At 39.3% G+C, this 21,679-nt stretch overlaps 1 protein-coding gene across 4 annotated transcripts in view; it reads right to left on the bottom strand.

Moving 5' to 3' along the window:
- Window positions 1–1,908: 1,908 nt before the first annotated feature.
- hibch (3-hydroxyisobutyryl-CoA hydrolase) overlaps window positions 1,909–21,679 on the bottom strand; it is a 135,161-nt gene continuing 115,390 nt past the window's right edge. For 2 of the 4 annotated variants that reach the window (XM_069934675.1, XM_069934678.1), the window contains exons 14-15: window positions 13,431–13,475; window positions 1,909–4,132 (exon numbers count right to left, since the gene is read on the bottom strand). In XM_069934675.1, the coding sequence (XP_069790776.1) occupies window positions 4,023–4,132; window positions 13,431–13,475 (155 nt within the window). In that variant the 3' untranslated portion in view covers window positions 1,909–4,022. Of the gene's footprint in view, window positions 4,133–13,411; window positions 13,476–21,679 lie in introns of all 4 variants that reach the window. The other 2 variants (XM_069934680.1, XM_069934677.1) reach the window with 2 other exon arrangements.

Raw genomic sequence — 21,679 nt, 5'->3', positions numbered from 1 at the left:
CTAAATATAACGATTATTATAAAATCTTCAATTACACATACAGTAAAGTACCCTGAAAAGCGGACACCTCTCTTATTTAGATTTTCTTTTCAACTTCTTAGATTATTCTGAAAACAACTCTAAAGAATGCAGGTTCAGAGAGGCGAACGGTTCGAAATTCACTTGAAAGGATGTGCCATTCAAACAACACAAGATTGTTAAATACCATTTAAAAATACCTCGCAGGAGCTGTGTGCACTTCTGCGGTTTCAAACGTTGTGTTCACTCTCGCACGTAATTGCAATTAGTCTGAAAATGAAATATGTAACAAAGTCATTCACGTAATTCGATTTGTTGGCACTGCGCCGCCACATTTGTTAAAGAAATCCAGAAAATGTGGTGGGATATAACATGAGCACAGACGTAAATTACATTTTAACACAGAATTTAAAGGAAGGACGATCCGAAGAAGCCAGCACACAATCATTGCCAGTTATTTCTCCACAGGCTTCTCTTTTCCGCTGGAAGAAAAATACCACGTGCTCTCTCTCAGGCAAGAATGGGTGAAAAGATGTGATGTGTTTGCTCTGTGCATCGTTTTGAATGCAGCTATGAATGTTATCCAGGATACTGCTCTGAATATGTCCCAATAATCAAAATAAATGTCTAAAAGTCTTCAGTTTAGTTTAAATATTATAGCAGCACATTTTAGGTGTAGAGAACAGTTGAACTCTGATTTGGGAAATACAAACTTCGCTTGTCTTTAGACACAGTTGAAGGGAAAGGGACGCCAGAAATTGCCAGATGCATTACTTAATGATTCTGCACTTTATTGTCCAGCAGTAAAAATGGTTTGTAATAATGCTTCATATTCTGGCGGAACTCTGTTCTACCACCGATGCCATGGTTGTAGGCCTATTCGGTCATGATTATTTTGCATACTTAAAGACTGAAAAAATATATTTCACGAATTGAAAGTTATGACTTATGGAATTATAGATGCCAGTTCGTGATTGAACCATGGGTAATATGTCCATCTGCTGGCAATTGGGCGAACTACGTTTTTTTTAATTAAACGTGACCAGTTTCTGTCGGAGTTATTGGGGAGACGCAATATGAACAGCGATCATCGTAACCGTTTCACACATGCGGAATAAACCCAACTTTTACACAACAGAAAAAAGTAAAATCAATACATCGGAACGAGACCCCAGTCCAATTAGTCAGACTTTCGTTATTGCGAATGTTACATGTAAGTAAACTATAATTTACAATAAACAGGCACATTCCCAGACGAAGTAATTATTAAAATCGAGCTTGAGTTCATGGTAACATGACATTTTATTAAATATATTATGGATGAATTAGAATGAAAGGCATAATATATCTGTTTTTTTTATATGCAATTTTTATAGAATTACACTTTGGCAAATTCAATGTTGTTGTAATGTACCATTTGACAATTTTAAAAGCCCTCTTTACTTATCGCAGCCCCATAGAAATTTGCGAATTTGAGTGAATAAGTATATTTTCCCTCATGAACAAATTGGTACTGATAAATTCGGCCAAGAATTTAACTTTGGGAAAGACTAAATTAAAATGGTTATGAGGAGAAATGTAATGTCAATGAAGAAAATACCAGTGTTTTGTAAATGGTGAAATACGTCTTCTGCATTTTGTTTCATTTCTAATTAACCAATCATACTAAAAGTCACACAAGTAATACACTTCAGACAAATTGAACACAAATAGTGACTCCTTATGATTTGCAAAAATGTTTATACAGTATATGTTTATTTCTCGTCTATATTGTTGTCTGTTATTTTATCATCTAAAAGACTGGAGTCCTTTTTATGTGAACATATATGAGCCTAAAAAAAAAATTTCCTCTAATATTAATGAAATCAAGAAATATTTAAGAAACACCACTTCATTGCAGGGATTTTATTGAAATAACATAAAATGATTTGTGAAAGATTCTAGAATACCGAGTTCAGAGAAATTTACATTTGCTAGGAATACACTTTTTTGTTGCCCTATTCAGAACATTGACCCAAATTAGGGGAAATAAATCAGGTTTGTGTTCTGAGTAGCCTGTTCTTGTCCTGTGAATTGGCACCTCCATACCAGACAGTGATGTACCGAGTGAGAATGCTCTCCATTCTACACCTGTAGAAATTTCCAAGAGTCATTGGTGATATTACCATGGTTAATATATAAATTGATTACAATTCAGAATAGGGTTGTAAATTTGTCTTCTCCAATTGCCTTAGTAATGAAATAAACCAGAATATCATTTAATGAAATGTAAATAAAACTGATGTTAACATTTCCAAATGAGGCCTAAAATGCAGCCTAATCTCTTTATCAGGAATATTGAATTCATTCTATACAAGCCCTGACATGTTTACTTTGTGAAAGGCATCATAGCAAATATACCCATTAAAAATACATTAGATATCCCATTTGATCACTCCCAGTGAGTTGATAGATCCACATTCCTCCACAGGATGTCAATACCGCAGTTACATGCATTTCATACTCATAATTCTCTATGTAGCAAACTCCCAATCAAAACCACAAAGTGTCAAAATGCAACAAAATGCTTCTTGACGAGTTTCATATTTGCAAATTATTTTCTCTTCTTTTGTGTACAATACTGAATATTATCTGTTTATGAGAACAGACTGCTAGATGTGGAAAAATTAGAGCATTGAATGCAGTAGATCAGGTCAGAAGAGGTGCACGTGAATCCTTGCCTCACGTGGAAGAGGTGTTAAGGACCCTGGATTGTGAGGCAGGAAATATAGAGTAGGGAAAATATCGGGCATCACAGAGAGGATCGTGGGAAGGGAATAACCAGTGAAGGGAATCACAGGGAGAGTGATCCCCAAGGAAGGCACAAAGGGCTGAGAAAAGGTATTTGGTGTTGGGTTACGTTTCAGCTGGTAGAAATGATAGAGGATGATGTACTGAATCCGGATGATCTGGACTGTAAGAGCAACAGAGAGGATGACTGGAGTCTCCCCCCACCCTCAACCCCCACCCTCCCACCAATGTGACCTACCAGGATCATTGTCTGAAGTGGGAGCACAAAATAATTGAGGGCTCCTTCCACCCTGCACATAGCATCTTTCAGCTGCTCCCATTAGGAAGAAGATACAGGAGTTTCAGAGCCAGCACCATTTTCCCATGGGCAGTAAAAGTGCTGAATGACCAAAGGAACTGCTCTCACTAAACATCCGAGACTCTCATATTCATGAAACAATGTTTCTTTATTTACTTGTGTATATGAATAATTGTGCATATGTATTGTTTGTCTGTATGTGTGTGTAATGTCTGGTTGTGTGTTTTGCACCAAGGACCAGAGAATATGGTTTCATTGTACTTGTGCTATCAGATGACAATAAACTTGACTTGATAGAGTGAGGGTTGAGGACAGGAGGAACCCTCTCCTTGTTCTGTTTGAAGGAATGGAGGTTAAAAGCAAACTCAAAGAGATGGAGGAAATGCGGGAGATAGCTCTATTGACTAGATGGCTAGCAGAAAGGTGACATTTCAGATGTTCTGGAATGAAAGGCCTCATCTTGAAGGCAAATAAACTGAGAGAAAAGATAAGCATCCTTACGGGAGAGCAGGTGGGAGGAGCTGTTGTCGAGGTAGCTGTGAGAAAGAAAAAACACAGCTACAGGAGTTCAGTGAATCAAGCAGCATCAGTGATAGAAAATTAATGGTTGATATTATGACCCTTATTGAACCGGAGAGATGTTGTAGAGAGGCTCATGTAAACAAGACAGGGTAGGTGGGGTGATGTGGAGCCTCACTTGCAAGTGCTCAACCAGATGGAGGTGAAACAAGATTCAGTAGATTTTCAGATGCCAGACAAAGGAATAAAGAGCAAAGAAAAATAAAGGGCTCAGGTGGAGGAATATGAATCACATAAGGTGGAGGGGGTGATTAGAAGACAAACACTGCCAGTGCAGTCTCCAGTGTGTCTCCAAATTATTTTCTAGTTTATTTTTCCTATATTTGATTTTTAAAATTTATTTCCAGTAGTTTATTGTGTTTTGAATATTTATAAGTGTTATTGCAGTAGGCTCCTTCAGGCTCAAGGGATGATGGCAATCAAAGCAAACCTGCAGATGCTGGAAATCTGAAACAAAAACAAAAAATATTGTAAACAGATGCAGCCTGGCCTATTGGTATTTCCAGCAATTTCTATTTGTATTCAAAATTAAACACTTCTGGATGGAAGTTGGTAGTTTTTTGGAACAAATAATGGGGGTCAAGTTCCCACAGGATCCAATGCTATATTTGTTGGGTAATATTAAGGCTGTATCAAACTGAATTTGTACAAACTGCTTGAGCAGATTCTAGGAAGTATATAGCAACAACTTGGAAATCGGACTCAGACTTAGGGATAGAAAGATGGAATGCGGAACTTTGTAGCTGCATTCCAATTTAGAAGATCACTTACAGTTTACAAAATAATATTAAGTAGTTTGGAAAATATGGTGCCCATGAAAAATGTGGGTATGAATGTTTAACAGACTCTCTGAAGACCTAATTTCTTGGAACCTCCAATATTAAATTTTATGATATACATAGTTTATTACTTTAACACTCTACAGTCCTTCTGTTACTATTTTCTTTCTTTTTTTAATTTTTAAGCTTTCTGGGGGTCTGGGGAGGGAGGGTTGTATAACACATATAAAATCTTTGAAAGTTTTTTTTAATTGAATTAAATGTATTTACTGTTGTGGTTTAAGATTTGCAAATAAAATATTTTTAAAAGATGTATGTATTTGTGCTATCACATAATATTTATGAACATTGGTCTTTGACACAAATTATAGTCCCATTACAAGATTTTCCTCTGTCAACTCCAGAGGATGGAGGATCAGTGAAATCTGGCCTCCATAATTGACCAAAATGGGAAGACAAGGACTATGGATGCATTGGATCCAGCAAGATTCGGTCCATAACCATGCAGCTACTGGGCTTTTAAATTTTTTATTTCATTTCATTGCATCCCGATTACAGGGTAAATCCGAAGCAGGGCAGGTCTGGAACTTCTTGCCGGAGGTGATCTCATATCAGTTCAGTTTACTGGGCATCTGGTGGCAAACCAGACACCCAAGAGGATTTGTTGAACTTCCAAATATCTGAAGCTCTAACTAGGAAGGAACCAGAAAATGTTGGCTCCCTGTGCCAGAACTGTAGTTTTGGCAATCGAACAACTGAAAAGTGGCAAAGCAGCAGGTATGGATGGAATCCCCCCAGAAGTCTGGAAGGCTGGCGGCAAAACTCTGCATGCCAAACTGCATGAGTTTTTCAAGCTTTGTTGGGACCAAGGTAAACTGCCTCAGGATCTTCGTGATGCCACCATCATCACCCTGTACAAAAACAAAGGCGAGAAATCAGACTGCTCAAACTACAGGGGAATCACGTTGCTCTCCATTGCAGGCAAAATCTTCGCTAGGATTCTACTAAATAGAATAATACCTAGTGTCGCTGAGAATATTCTCCCAGAATCACAGTGCGGCTTTCGCGCTAACAGAGGAACCACTGACATGGTCTTTGCCCTCAGACAGCTCCAAGAAAAGTGTAGAGAACAAAACAAAGGACTCTACATCACCTTTGTTGACCTCACCAAAGCCTTCGACACCGTGAGCAGGAAAGGGCTTTGGCAAATACTAGAGCGCATCGGATGTCCCCCAAAGTTCCTCAACATGATTATCCAACTGCACGAAAACCAACAAGGTCGGGTCAGATACAGCAATGAGCTCTCTGAACCCTTCTCCATTAACAATGGCGTGAAGCAAGGCTGTGTTCTCGCACCAACCCTCTTTTCAATCTTCTTCAGCATGATGCTGAACCAAGCCATGAAAGACCCCAACAATGAAGACGCTGTTTACATCCGGTACCGCACGGATGGCAGTCTCTTCAATCTGAGGCGCCTGCAAGCTCACACCAAGACACAAGAGAAACTTGTCCGTGAACTACTCTTTGCAGATGATGCCGCTTTAGTTGCCCATTCAGAGCCAGCTCTTCAGCGCTTGACGTCCTGCTTTGCGGAAACTGCCAAAATGTTTGGCCTGGAAGTCAGCCTGAAGAAAACTGAGGTCCTCCATCAGCCAGCTCCCCACCATGACTACCAGCCCCCCCACATCTCCATCGGGCACACAAAACTCAAAACGGTCAACCAGTTTACCTATCTCGGCTGCACCATTTCATCAGATGCAAGGATCGACAATGAGATAGACAACAGACTCGCCAAGGCAAATAGCGCCTTTGGAAGACTACACAAAAGAGTCTGGAAAAACAACCAACTGAAAAACCTCACAAAGATAAGCGTATACAGAGCCGTTGTCATACCCACACTCCTGTTCGGCTCCGAATCATGGGTCCTCTACCGGCACCACCTACGGCTCCTAGAACGCTTCCACCAGCGTTGTCTCCGCTCCATCCTCAACATCCATTGGAGCGCTCACACCCCTAACGTCGAGGTACTCGAGATGGCAGAGGTCGACAGCATCGAGTCCACGCTGCTGAAGATCCAGCTGCGCTGGATGGGTCACGTCTCCAGAATGGAGGACCATCGCCTTCCCAAGATCGTATTATATGGCGAGCTCTCCACTGGCCACCGTGACAGAGGTGCACCAAAGAAAAGGTACAAGGACTGCCTAAAGAAATCTCTTGGTGCCTGCCACATTGACCACCGCCAGTGGGCTGATAACGCCTCAAACCGTGCATCTTGGCGCCTCACAGTTTGGCGGGCAGCAGCCTCCTTTGAAGAAGACCGCAGAGCCCACCTCACTGACAAAAGGCAAAGGAGGAAAAACCCAACACCCAACCCCAACCAACCAATTTTCCCTTGCAACCGCTGCAATCGTGTCTGCCTGTCCCGCATCGGACTGGTCAGCCACAAACGAGCCTGCAGCTGACGTGGACTTTTTACCCCCTCCATAAATCTTCGTCCGCGAAGCCAAGCCAAAGAAAGAAGAAGAGCGCCAGCGATTGGGGTTCGAATCAGGTGCTGTCTGAAAGGAGTTTTTAACGTTCTCCCCATGTAGGCATGAATTTCCTCTGTGTGCTCTAGTTTCTTCCCACTTTTCAAAAAAAAAAATACAGTGGTTGTAGGTCAATAGGATGTAATTGAGCGGCATGGGCTCATGGGCTAAAAGGGTCTGTTACTGTGCTGTATGTCTAAATTAAATTAAATGATATGTTCAATCATTCTGTTACCATTAAAATGCAGATGAATGAATCTGCCATTAATCTGAAATTTAAAATAAAAAAGAAACGTGGAAACATTTGTCAGGTCAGACAGTAGCTGTGATGAGAGGAACAGTTAAGATTTCAGTTTGATGATCTGTCAAAGCTGCAAAAAAAATTTAAATGTCAAATTTATTTTATTCTTCATAGATGCAGTATGACCCATTCTACATCTCTAACATTTTGAAAAAAAAAAAAAAAAAAAGATAATAATTGTGCATATCAAGTCATCTTTATTTGCCATTCATACAGAGATGTTAGCATTTCAGAGATATGGTCTGAGTATCTGAGAGGAGGATGGGGCTCCACCCGATATGCATCTGAAATGTTCGTAAACACAAGGTCCAATGTGTTCACCCTTCTCATAGCAAAGTCCACATACTGATGGAATTTAGATAGTCCTAACCTGAGGTTCACCTAGTTGAAATCCCCAGTGATAAAAAACAGGGTGTGCAATTTGCAGTTCATTTATAAGTCCATACACTCCAAATATGAGGACCATGGACAATTCCTGTGTTAGATAAAAATGGTCTACATTTGACAGTCACAAATTCCACCAGTGTTGAGCAGTGACTGGAGACTAGTATTGAGTCCTAACACCATTCTGTGTTGATGTAAACACACAAGCTGTGGTGGTACACCACCGGCCTACTGCAGGGGGCAACCTCTGTACCTGCACGAGTGTAAGGGGACAGGACAACACCTGGCCGGCTGTCAATCAGTCGGCCTGAATGGATCAAGCCACACTTGGTCGGGTGTCAATCACCCTCCAGGATAAAAGCCTGTGCTGGCCTCCCGAAGTCTCACTCAGAGTTACTGCAGCTACAGCCAGCCTGGCCCTGTGGAAGTCTTTATGGATTAAAGCCTGTTGTACAGTCTTTACCTTGTGTGTGCCTGATGCTAGCTAACAGTGCACCACACAGGCCACCACCTCGGACTTTACCACACAGAGCAACATCTCTGATGATCCAAAATAAAGTGACCCCATCCAGCTGAATAGTAGCGTCCGGGACTCTGTCACTGAGCCACATTTCACACTATGTGCTCCTCTGGAGTCAGATGTGGTCCATGTGATGGATGGGAGAGCCGGATGGCAGGGGTTCACTCTTAATCTAGTGCTTACTCCACCTTGAACATATAGACCTGAGACAAGAAGTGAGAATGAAGTTACTTTGGGATAAATGTTTCTTAATAAAGCATCGAGTTGGTCTAAGTTGGTAAATTTTTCAGCTAGGATGTATTCTTAAATTAAATTGTAAGATTTTTAGTGAATTTTGGTCTTTACTTAATATTTATGCCCCAAATGAAGATGATGAAACATTTATTTCTGATGCATTTTTATATCTGGGTCAGGCTAATGAGAATGTTTTAGTTGGTGGTGATTTTAATTGTGTTTTGGAACCTTTATTGGATAAGTCCCCGAAGAAAGTTAAGAAATTTAAAATTGGAGTTCAGGTTCATCGTTGTTGAATGTAGATTATAAAATTATAGCTAAAATTTTAGCGAATAGATTGGCTAAGTTTTTACCTAAGCTGATTCATATGGATCAAACAGGTTTCATAAAGAATAGATATGCCTCGGATACTATTTTACGTGTGATTAGTTTGATTAATAGATTTTGACAATCTTCAGACCATCCGATGGTGATATCTTTAGATGCTGAAAAAGCATTTGATAGAGTTGAGTGGAATTTTCTGTTCAAAGTTTTGGATAAATTTAATTTTGGTCCTTTTTTACTGGTTGGATTAAGGCTTTATATAGTAAACCGGTAGCTAGAGTACAGATGAATGGTTTGATTTCAGAATCGTTTAAACTGACCCGATCTACTCATCAAGGTTGTCCTTTATCACCAGCTTTGTTTGCGTTAGTGATCGAACCTTTGGCACAGTTGATAAGACAGAATACACAGATACAAGGTATGAAAGTTTTAGATGAGGAATATAAAATTAATTTATTTGCTGATGATGTATTGGTGTACCTAACAAATCCAGCTCAATCACTTTTGTATTTGAAGGAGTGTTTGATGCAATATGGACGTCTTTCTGGATATAAAGTTAATTGTGAAAAAAGCAAAATTTTACCAGTGAGTGAAGGAAATTATTCAACTTATAAGAATATTCTTAATTTGAAATGGACGGATCGAGTTTGGGTATTTGGGTATAATTATGGATGTCAATTATCAATCTTTATATAAATTAAATTATTTTCCATTAATTAAAAAAATTAAAACTGATTTGATTAAATGGAAAGATTTACCTATTAATTTATTTGGTAGAATAAATACAATTAAGATGAATATTTTTCCACGTATACAATATTTATTTCAATCTATTCCATATTTACTTGACAATTTTTTTTTCAAGATTTGAATAAAATGGTTAGGGAGTTTTTATGGAGAGGTAAATTTTCAAGAGTAGCCTTGAATAAATTAACTTGGAAATATGACCTAGGGGACTACGTTTACCACATTTTCAAAATTATTATGAAGCAGCCCAACTTAAATTTATTAGTTCATTGATGGATTTGGAACGGCCCCCTAGCTGGGCCAAAATTGAGATGGCAAATATCTTTGAATTTGAAATACATCAATTTTTGTTTAGATGGAATGTAAATTTGTTACAGCAACATAATGTGCCTATATTAAAACATTTAATGAAGTTATGGACAAAGAAAAAGAAAATGATAAGTTCTAGTGGTGAACTGTCGGACTTGACTCCGTTGTATAATAATCAACTTATTTCTTTTTCAATATATAATCGAAGTTTATTACATTGGAGATTTAAAGGTGTGGAAAATTTTGGAGATTATTTTAAAGAAGGTAAATTTTTATCTTTTGATCAGATGAGAGACAGTTATGGTATTGATAAGAATTCTTTGTTTCTTTATTATCAAATTTGATCTTTGGTAAAGCATGTGTTTGGTAGAGATATGATTTTACCTGAAATGATTAAATTTGAGACTTTTCTTATGAAGGTACCAGAGAAGGGTTAAATTTCAGTTATGTATCAAATATTACAGGATGGTATGGATAAAAAGGGTTGGAATAAATCTAAAGGTAAATGGTAAATGGTAAATGGGAAATGGTAAATGGGAAATGGTAAATGGGAAATGGTAAATGGGAAATTTGGTTAGGAGAAAAAGGGAGGTGTACAAGTGGTATAAAGAGCAGGGAGCTGAGAGTTTGAAGGAAGACTACATGGAGCGTAGAAGGAATCTTAAGAAAGAAATTAGAAAGGCCAAAAAAAGGCTCGAAGAGGCTTTGGCAGACAGAGTAAAAATAAATCCGAAGGGTTTCTATAGGTACATTAAAAGTAAAAGATTAGTGAGGGATAAAATTGGAGCCCTTGTAGATAGCGAAGGTAGGCTGAGTGAGAAGTCAGAGGAAATGGGGGAAATTTTGAATTATTTCTTTGTCTCGGTATTCACTAGGGAAAAAAATATTGAACCAGATGAAGTAAAGAAAAATAGTGGGAGGTCATGAAGCATATAAGGATAACCGAGGAGGTAGGCTGTGTTGAAAAAGATAAAGGTGGATAAATCTCCGGGACTGGACAAAATATTCCCAAGGACACTCAGGGAGGCTTGTGGACAGATAGTGGGGCCATTTACAGAGATATTTAGGATGTTACTGGTCACGGGGGTAGTGCCAAATGATTGGAGGGTGGCGCATGTGGTTCCGCTGTTTAAGAAAGGGTCCAAATATAAACCTGGGAATTATAGGCCTGTGAGTCTGACATCTGTGGTGGGTAAGTTGATGGAAAATGTTCTGAGGGATGGTATTCACAAATATTTGGAGGTACAGGGATTGATAGGGAGTAATCAGCATGGTTTTTCGAGGGGGTTACAAAAAAGTTTGATGAAGGGAAAGCTGTGGATGTTGTCTATTTAGACTTTAGTAACGCTTTTGACAAAGTTCCCCACAGGAGGTTAGGAAAAAAGGTGGAGGCATTAGGTATAAATAAGGAGGTAGTGAAATGGATTCAGCAATGGTTGGATGGGAGGTGTCAGAGAGTAGTGGTAGAAAATTGTTTGTCCAATTGGAGACCGGTGACTAGTGGAGTTCCTCAGGGATCGGTCCTGGGTCCACTATTGTTTGTTATATATATTAACGATCTGGAAGTAGGGGTGGAGAATTGGATAAGCAAGTTTGCGGATGATACAAAGATTGGTGGTGTTGTGGACAGTGAGGAAGATTACTGTAGATTAAAAGGTGATTTAGGAAGGCTGGAGGTGTGGGCTGAGAAATGGCTGATGGAATTTAATACAGATAAGTGTGAGGTGTTACATTTTGGAAAGGCAAATCTAAATAGGTCATATGCATTAAATGGTAGGCTATTGAGATGTGCAGAGCAACAAAGGGATTTAGGAGTGATGGTAAATAGTACCCTCAAGGCTGATACTCAGGTAGATGGTGTGGTGAAGAAGGCATTTGGAATGTTGGCCTTCATAAATCGGAGTATTGAATTCAAGAGTAGGGAGGTTATGATGAAATTGTACAAGGCATTGGTGAGGCCAAATTTGGAGTACTGTGTACAGTTTTGGTCACCAAATTATAGGAAAGATATAAACAAAATAGAGAGAGTACAGAGAAGGTTCACGAGAATGTTGACAGGATTTCAAGGTTTGAGTTACAGGGAAAGGTTGTGCAGACTAGGGCTTTTTTCTCTGGAGCGTAGAAGATTGAGGGGGGACTAGATAGAGGTGTTTAAGATTTTAAAAGGGACAGACAGAGTAAATGTGGATAGGCTTTTTCAATTAAGAGTGGGGGAGATTCAAACTAGAGGGCATGGTTTAAGATTGAAGGGGGAAAATTATAAGGGGAACTTGAGGGGAAATTTCTTTACGCAAAGGGTGGTAGGGATGTGGAATGAGCTTCCGGCAGACGTGGTTGAGGCGGGATCATTGGTTACATTTAAGGATAGACTGGATTGTTACATGGAGAGGAGAGGACTGGAGGGGTATGGACCGGGTGCTGGTCAGTGGGCATGGACTAGTAGGGCCGAACTGGCCTGTTCTGTGCTGTAAGTGGTTACATGATTATATGGTTATATGGAAGTGGAGATTGGTTTTATTTTTTCCGAGGATGATTGGTCAGATATTTGTTATGATAGTGTAACTAGACTGATAAATGCATGTTATGCAATGATTAATTATAATTTTTTACATCAATTATACTTAACATCTGAAAAATTTAAAAAATATGGTTTTCATGAATCAGATTTGTGTTTTAGATGTGGTAACACTTTTGGAACTTTTTTTCACGTGGTTTGATCATGTATATATATACAATCATTTTGGAAGGAAGTACAATTGTTTCTGAAATACCTGTATAAGTTTAAAATAGCTTTAGATCTGACAGTATTTTTATTGGATAGTTTGCAACCTCTGAAAGGTCTGGGATTAGATAAATTTCAACTTGCTTTTGTATATTTAGCATTGTCTGTAGCGAAAAAATGTATTGCTAGTACGTGGAAAGATACGAATATGATTGATATTAATAGATGGCATAATGAGATGAAATATTGTTTAATAATGGAAAAAATCACATCTGTTTTGCGTGATAACTATAGTTTTTTTATTAATAAGTGGTTGTTATATTCAGAATATTGACATTTTGATTTACATTGATTAGATCTTAATATGTATGCTTCATTTTTCTTTTTCTTTTCTCTTTATGGCTCTCCTTAGGAGAGTTGGCTGAAAGGGGGGGGGGTTGTGTTTCCTTTTTTTCTCTTTTTCTTTCTTTTTTTCTTTCATATATATAAAATATGTTCATGTTTAGTTTATTGTTATATATGTTACTTATCTGTATTTTGAACGAATAAATAATGTTTTTTAAAAAAAGAAAAGCAGGATTGTCATAACGTTAAACTATGAGGTGGTATTTTGCTCTTCAGAAGGTGAATGCAGTATTTTTAGTAAACATTTAAAAATATAAGTGGTGTATCTAACTGATTTCGTTTAACTATCACCTTACTTAATGTTTTGCAACCCACATTTTGATCAAACAGTTAAAAGGAAAGTATAATTCCATGCATTTAATATTGATTAAACATGAGAATGGAAGAACAAGATGAAAATGTGCTTAAATCAAATCAATTTATTTTTTAGAAAGTTTTTTTCCAGCATGTTGCTTATTTATTTTTACACATACCATAAGGATAAAGAATTACCGAGATTCCGGTCAATCAAAGGTATCCTAGACAGTATTTTCCAACCTTTAAAATAAAAATTTGTTGATTGTTAATAGGAATAGGATCTTAATATTCCAGAAAATCTTGTAGTTTGACATTATTGCCAGATTGTGGGGATGTTACTGTGTTATGCAGATGTAAAGAAGTACTTTGGAAAGTAATATTTTCTTGAGACCCAATGATATGGAAACCTTGTGAATCTACAGGGTTATCTACTGCATTCAATTCTCCTGTTGTGGCCTCCTCTACATTGGAGAGGACTGGACACAGACTGGGAGATCATTTTGTTGAGCATCTTTGCTCTGCTGCTGTATTATCAGGGACCTCCCAGTGGCCAGCCATTTCAATTCCACATCCCACTCCCATGCTGACATGTCTGCCCATGGTCTCAAGCACTGCCAAACCGGGATGTCCACAAATTGGAGGAACAACACCTACTATTCTGCCTGGGCATTCTCCAACCAGATGGCATTGACATTGACCTCCAGTTTCTGTCAAGCCTCTCCCATCTCCCTCTCTTTCCCCAACTCACTGTCTCCTTCCCTGCAGTTGGCTACACCCTCACCTCTCCATTCACAGAGCTACCCCTCCCCTATCATTTCCCAGCTTTTTTCTCCTGCCCTCCCACCCACATCCACCTCTTGCCTATGGTCCTCCCCTACCCATCATTCTACCATTTTATTCAGATGTCTATCTGCTTTTTGCTCATACCTTAACAAAAGGCTGAGAATGAAACCCTTTGCCATAAAGAACATCACATGACCTGATAAGTTTCTCCAGCACTTTTATGTAGTAAACTACAATTACAGTGTCTGCAGACCTTTTTGTTGAACACTAAGGGCTCCTGTCTTGTCCAAGTGCTACTGGTTGTCTAAGTGTGGGCTTCGGTGAGTACTGAACTTTGGTGAAGAGGGTGTGCAACACTAAGCTAAAGTGAAGGTAATGTTCTTACTTTTTAACTTTCATAGCTAGTCAAGCTTTCTCATCAATGTTTTTAGTCATGGTCATGCTCCTTCTGCACAAGATGGCAACTCAGGGAATGTTGCCATCACTCCTGATGACGATGTGTGCAGGAAGTGTGTCCAGCTGCAGCACCTGATCAACCAGGATGGCACTGGATCTGCCCATTAATTCATTTTGGAGCATCCATGATGCTGAGAATGTGGTAAATAACACACTGAATGAGTTGGACACACCAAAGGATAGGGAATGGGAGTCCAACAGGTAGAGGAGTGGCAGGAAGATAGTGCAGGAGCCCCTGTATCATCTTCCAAAAGAGATCTGCCATGTTGGATAGTGTTGGGGGAGTTGGCTCATCGGAGAAGGCAGCAGAAGCCAAGATCATGGCGCTGTGGGTGGCTGTGCTGCACAGGAAGGTAGGAAAAAGAGTGGGAGGCAAGAGTGAAAATGTGGGAATTTCATGGTAAGTGGAATTTCTGTGGCCAGAAACAGGATGCAAGGATCAGGGATGTTTCAGTTGTAGGGCATTCTGAAAGGGAAGGGTGAACAGCCAGTTGTTGTGGTGTATGTATGTACCAATGATATAGGACAAAAAAGTGGAATAAGCTCATACAAACTGAATTTAGAAAACTAGTAGATTAATTAAAAAGTAGGCCCTGAAAGGTGGTATTTTTACTTAGCATTAATATCCTTGGGGGATTGCCATTGGGAAGGATTTAAACTAATATGTCAGGGGAGGTGGGGGGGGTGAGAATCCAGGCAGAAAGAGAGAAGCAATGCAGAAACCAAAGCAAAAGTTAGAAAAGAGAAAAACAAGAGTGGAGTACAGAAAAGTCAAATGCAAAAGAGACAAAGATTACTTGATTTTAAAAGGACGATTCATCTGAATATCCATAGTATTTGACACAAGATCAATTAACTTGAGGCACAAAATCCGTACAAAGGCACATGATTGAGTGGCCTTTACAGAAACATGGTTGCAGGATGGAGATGATTGGAATTAAATATCCAAGGATATCAGGTAAAACGACAGTATGGGCAAGAACAAAAGGGGGTGGGTAGAGTTCTTTATTAAGGATGAGAGCAGGGCAATAGTGAGAGATTATATGAAATTGAAGAAGCAAATGTGTAATCCATATTGGTAGGGATTAGGAATAGTAAAGGGAAGTGATCAGTCACCAAATAATAACAGTTCAGTGGAACCAAGAAATATTTGTTGCATGTAAGAATGGAATGGCAATTGTCATAGGGGACTCCAACTTGCACAAAGATTGAGCAAATCAGATTGTTTGAGTCGGTCTTTGATAGCTTTCTTGAACAGCATATTACTGAACATAAGAGAACATGCTGTCTTCAACTAGAGTAGCTTGAGATCCTCCTGGAAAGATTTCATTTCTCCTACAAATAGGTGGGGCAATATTTCAATCCAAAATTAGCATGTTTTGCTTAAACAACAGAATAAACAGTCCATGTTGGCTAACATTAGGACAGATGAGGATCAGTAATTTAAGAGATTTTTTTCGATGTTCAACAAAAGTCTAATCTAGTTAACACAAGGACAATTAGATTGAGGATAACTGAGGAAATAAAATAAAGCATCAAACTAAAATCTCATGCATACAAAGTTGCATGGAGTAGTGGAAAACTAGAAGATTGAGAAAACTAAAAGGCAACAAAGAAAAATAAGCATGCAATGAAGCAAAGAAGGATAGATTATGAAAGTAAACTGGAACAAAACATAAAACAAGATCGTAAAAGATTTTGTAATTATATAAAGTAGAAAGAGTGGCTAAAGTAAATGTCCTTTGGAAGATGAGAAGAGGAAATTAATGTTGGGTTATGTAGAAATGCCCAAGGACTTGAGCAACTATTTTGTGTTGGTCTTCATGGAGGAGGACATATCTAATTGGCAAAGGGAGGCGTTATGGATGCAATGACATCAATACAATCATTATCACTAAGGAGATACTGTTGAGTAAACAAGTGGGCCTGAAGATTTATATGTCCTTTTGTCCTGATGGAATGCATCACAGGAAATGGTGGAAGTTGGAGTGGAGATGTTTCTGATCATTTACCAAAATTCTCTGTACTCTGGGTAGGTCCCTTTGGATTCAAAGACTGCAAATGTCATGCCAATGTTTAAAAAAAGGGTGTAGACAAAAGGGCAGTTAGCTTATCATCTGTAGTCAGAAAATTACTGATACTATCATTAAGAAGAAATACAGAAACATCTAGATAGAAATTTTCCATCAGGCAGACACATCATGCATTCAGAAAGCCAAAGTCATGTTTAACAAATTTACTGGAGTTCTTTGAAATATGACAAGTGCATTGGATAAAGGAGAAAAAGTGAATGTTGTGTACTTGGATTTCCAGAGAATGTTTGATAAGCTGCATATAAAACTTTTCCATTAGATAAGAATGCTGGAAGGGCTGCTAGTTTTGGGGAAGCAGGGCCAAACAAGGCACTTGGATAGTTTGGGAGGATGGGCAAAGAAGTGGCAGATGGAATACAGCAGAGGGGTGTGAGGTCATGCACTTTGGGAGAAAGAATAATAGCATAGACTATTTTCTAAATGGGGAGAGAATTCAGAAATCAGAGGTTCAAAGAGACTTGGGAGTCATAGTGCAGGATTCCCTAAAGGTTAATTTTCAGATTAAATCAGTAGTAAGGAAGGCAAATGAAATATTAACAATCATTGCAGAAGGACAAGTTTAATATAAAGGCAAGGATGTAATGGGGCTTTACAAGGTATTGGTCAGACCAAATTTGGACTATTGTGATCAGTTTTGGGCTCTATATTTAAGGGAGGATATACTCGGATTGGAAAAAGTCAAGAGGGTTCAGGAGAGTGATTGCAGGGATGGGAGGATTAACAAATGAGGAGCATTTGATGGCTCTGGGCCTGTATTCCCAGGAATACAGAAGGATGAAAGGGTTGGGGGAGCTCATTGAAACACACCAAATATTGAAAGGGCTGAATAGAGTGGACATGGAGAAGATGTTTCTGGTAATTAGAGAGTCTGGGTCGAGAGGGCATAGCCCCAGAATAAAAGATATCCCTTTAGAAAAGAGATGAGGAAAAATTTATTCCGCTAGAGGATGATGTAATTTGTTGCCATAGATTGTTGCCAAGTTATTGAATATATTTAAAGCAGAATTTGGTAGATTCTTGGTAAGTAAGGGTATTACTAGTTATGGAGAGAAGGTAGGATAATGGGTGTGAGGACAAAAATACATCAGCCATGATTGAAATAACAGAGCAGACTCAATGGGCCTAAATGGCCTAATTCTTCTCCAGTCGTCATATGGTTTTGTAGCAACCAGGTTTGATTCATCAAGAAATGCAGAAGCACTGTGAAAGCTGGTCTTCACATAACATACCCTGAACATCAATCATTGGATTAATTTTCAAGTACAGCAAGCAATGGAGAAGCCAAACAGTTTACTGCCTTTTATTGCAAAAGGATTTGAGTTCAAGATAAAGTGTCTTGCTCCAATTATAAACAGTCCTGGCAAAACTGTACTTGAATGTTGTCCTGGATTCTTTCCTTACAGAAGGAAGTATTTAAAAGGAGTGCAACAAAGGTGAACTAGAATAATTCCTAGGATAGCGGATTTGGCACATAAGAAGAGATTAAGCAGATTGGTTCCTATACTCTTGTGAAGAAGTAATTTTATTGAAACGAACAATGTGATGACAAGTCTAATAGGATCAATGCAGGTATTCTTTGGCAAGGCTGCCTGGAGCCAAGGCTCACGGTTTCAAATCCAGGACAGAGATGAGGAAAAATGTACATCTGTAAATCAGTGTAAGAAGCTAAGGCAGAGTATTCTCTACCATTTCAACTGGAAATGCTAGTTGGATGATCTAACTCAACCTCCTCCTAAGGTTCACACCATCACAATGCCTATCTTCAGCCAAGTTGATTCACATAATGATTGTCATAAAAATGATTAGATCAGCAAAGATTATGGGACCTGACATTCAGCTATGTGCTGAAAGCTTGTTCTCTTGGACTAGTTGCATTTCCACCAAGCCATACCAGCACAGTTACAACATTGGCAACTTCTCCAGGTATATCTTGTCAACAAATTCAATCAACAATATCCTGTCAGAGTTTCTCCTTGTCTAGGCTGACCAGGAAAGTGTTCTGCACTTAATGATGGTATCCCTGAGCAGCATAAGTGTCCACTCACCTGCTATGCACTAGGCGACGGGACCCCTGGGCAGCACAAGGCCATCAGAAATTTCCTACTGGATACAGCACTGGTTTGATCTGAATGGATCATCTGTCCCAGCACAGACGCAACATGTGCATTAAAAATACACGATAGTAACATACAAATCTTCCTTTTTGGCACCTCTCAAACCAAAATCACCTTGACTGAAAAGGCAAAAAGTGACTGGGAATAAACTCTATATAACCATCTTGATTTAAAGATGGTTAAAATAGTAGTCCTTATCTTGCAACTTGAGGGGAGTACGTTCGCCACCCACATCGGTCATCCATTAGCTCGGCATCATATTCTAGAAAGGTTACCAGAAATGAGCAATAAATGTGGGTCTCCTGACGGCTTGTGAGTTTTTAAAAAATCCTATGAATGAATGAACGAAAAAGACGCGGCCATCTGCCTGTTATGGAAAGCGTCCAGGAGGTGGCAATCTGCCTCTGCAAATTACAAAACGTGCGTTTTTAGAGTACACATATTTAGATTTCTGTTTCCAAAATATATATATCTATATTTTGCAGGCAAACAAATCAACGCATAGCAAAATTTAAACCAGCGACGGACCAGTTCTTCGCGTTAAAAGCCAGCGGATACATTTTCCCCAACAGGAAACATCTCCAAATACCGACTGAGTACCAGGGGTCACAAATGACACAACCCAACAAACATCAGCAGTTTCATTTTGATTATTCCTCGGAAATACCCAACTCAAGGCTGCAAATCAACGTGCAGTTATGTTGGAAGGCAAAGAATGAAGCGTTCGCGGTGTGTTTTCAAAAGACACACGGATCTAAGGTTTGGGATCTGTTGGCAGGATTGGGAGTTTGAAGATCTGTCTGATCGACACAAGCGCGGAGAAGAACCGCCGCCTCTTTTAGCGCGCGCCAGCAAAAGAAGCGACATTCCCGACAGTCACAGTAGAAATCACCAGCAATGTGAGGAAAATGGGACACTAAAGCGCCCATGAAGATTAATACCCGGCAATAATCTTTGCAATTAGGAATGACCGTCATAAATCGTTTCTTTGCTGCGTTCAGGGTGAGTGGTGACTGATCACTTTGATGTACGATAGCATTTAGTGTTAGTGCAGTTCGTGAGCAATTCTTGTTGCCCCTTTCCTATTTTGTACGCGTGTCTTGTTGCCAATTCAATAAAGTAATGCTGTTTACACTGTGACACTATTTACTGATTCCTCATCTTTGCAGAAATTTTATCTGGGATAAGCCAACCTACTTTAGTACGTGTGTTGATAAATACTAGACACCATACAGGCTGTAACAGTTACTGGATCGCCGCGTAAATTACGTTGAAATTGTTCTATGTAAAGACTATTTCATTTTTATGCCGTGAAATAATAGTTATCCGCATGTCTTTTCACAGATAAAATTGGCAAACATGACAATTAAGTAGTGGGGTTCCACGGAAGGGTAGAAGCATATGGTACAGCAGAATTTCCAAAAATCTGCATTGCTGTAAACAGGGCAGGCAGCTTTTCTACTCTCGAAAATCCGAGACCGAAGACCAAATGAAGTCCTGAAGAAAACCCCATTTCGCTCCATGTCGATTGCATTATGGGCTGTTTTAAATCAAAACACAAGTACTCGGTGCAAAATGCCAACACCCCAATACAAGGAGACAGTACGAGGGATGGCGGGTCGGAGATGGTGATGGTAGAGCCGAATTCAGTGGAGATTTGTGAGGACACATCGCTGGTGGACGCTGCGCTGCTAAATTACGCACAGCGCCTCTCCGAGGACATAGTCCACACAGCAGTGAAACAGTGGCTGGAAATAGAGAGTCGATATCGGGACATCCCTTACATCGAGAGCGATGCACCTTGAGTGCTCAGCGCCCGCGTGCTCGGGCCTGGGGCTGGGGATAGAAATATCCAACTCGACACCAGAAGTCTCAGGGCGTCTGGACAAAAACGTGTGCATTTTTTTGGACCGGTTAAATCAAGTAAATACGCGTGTGAAAAGTGACCAAGAATATAATCAATAAAAACAAATTTTAAGCAACATGTTGCTGTAGAATTTGCCTTTCTGCCAAGTGTACCAGGCTATTCCATTTCCCTCCTTGAAACATTCCCAGATACAATGGCATGTATCTTACTTATCCCTGTTTGGAAGCTTGGCAGACTTTGATTCACGTCCTGACGATTAAAAATTGATACTGGCAAGTATCAAACTTGTGAATCGTTCTTGGGGAAGAGATAAGGAGGGCATGGCATTTCGCATTCATCGCACATTCTCACCCGAGGGAAGCAGTGGTACGTTTCGAGACGCTTTGTGTAAATGGGGCATAGGCTTCAAATAAATACCATCGAAACCGGACTATGGAGAAAACGTGAAGTCGTGGATTTGGGTACATATCCAGTTCTGAAAAATAACACAAACTGTGTTCCCAATGAAAGTGGGAGAGTGGAAACTAAAGCAACAACAAAGAAATATTGCTTACAGAATTCCATGTCAAATTATTGAATTTTAAATCAATTGAGATGTCAATTTTCATGGAGGAATCCAATTGCTACAGAAGGAAATATGCCGCACATGTGAACGTCGCTGCAACTGAAGCTACTTTATTCATGGGGAGAAAATTCTAAAGCCCAGTGTTCCAAATCACGAGCGTTTACATCAGAGATGCAGCTCCACAATTCTTGACTGGAACAAAAGAGATTAAATGGCCAAAACCGCTGTGTAAAATCTTAGAATACAATTAGAGTTCAATTTTACTACAGCCATAGATGATCCTTCCATTAATTCGGCGCATGAAAGCTACAAACCAAAACAATTAAAGTTGTCTCAACGAACGAGAACATGGTCGTTCTTTCCTCAGAGCGTTGTCTTTACGGATCAGAAGAAACTTGCAGGGCGTTCCTATTTTAATCATGGATGCCAATATTTCACACATCTTGGAATGCTTTAGTTTGGCCATCTCGGATTTAAATAACCAGATATTAATGCATCGAAGTCAAAGATCCCCTATTATATTTAAGAGCTTGGAAACTCTTCTCCTGGAAGTCTATGCTTTATAT

This window comes from Narcine bancroftii, chromosome 4 (assembly GCF_036971445.1).
Source record: "Narcine bancroftii isolate sNarBan1 chromosome 4, sNarBan1.hap1, whole genome shotgun sequence".
Taxonomy (NCBI): domain Eukaryota; kingdom Metazoa; phylum Chordata; class Chondrichthyes; order Torpediniformes; family Narcinidae; genus Narcine; species Narcine bancroftii.
This window is presented reverse-complemented; position numbering and strand designations above follow the sequence as displayed.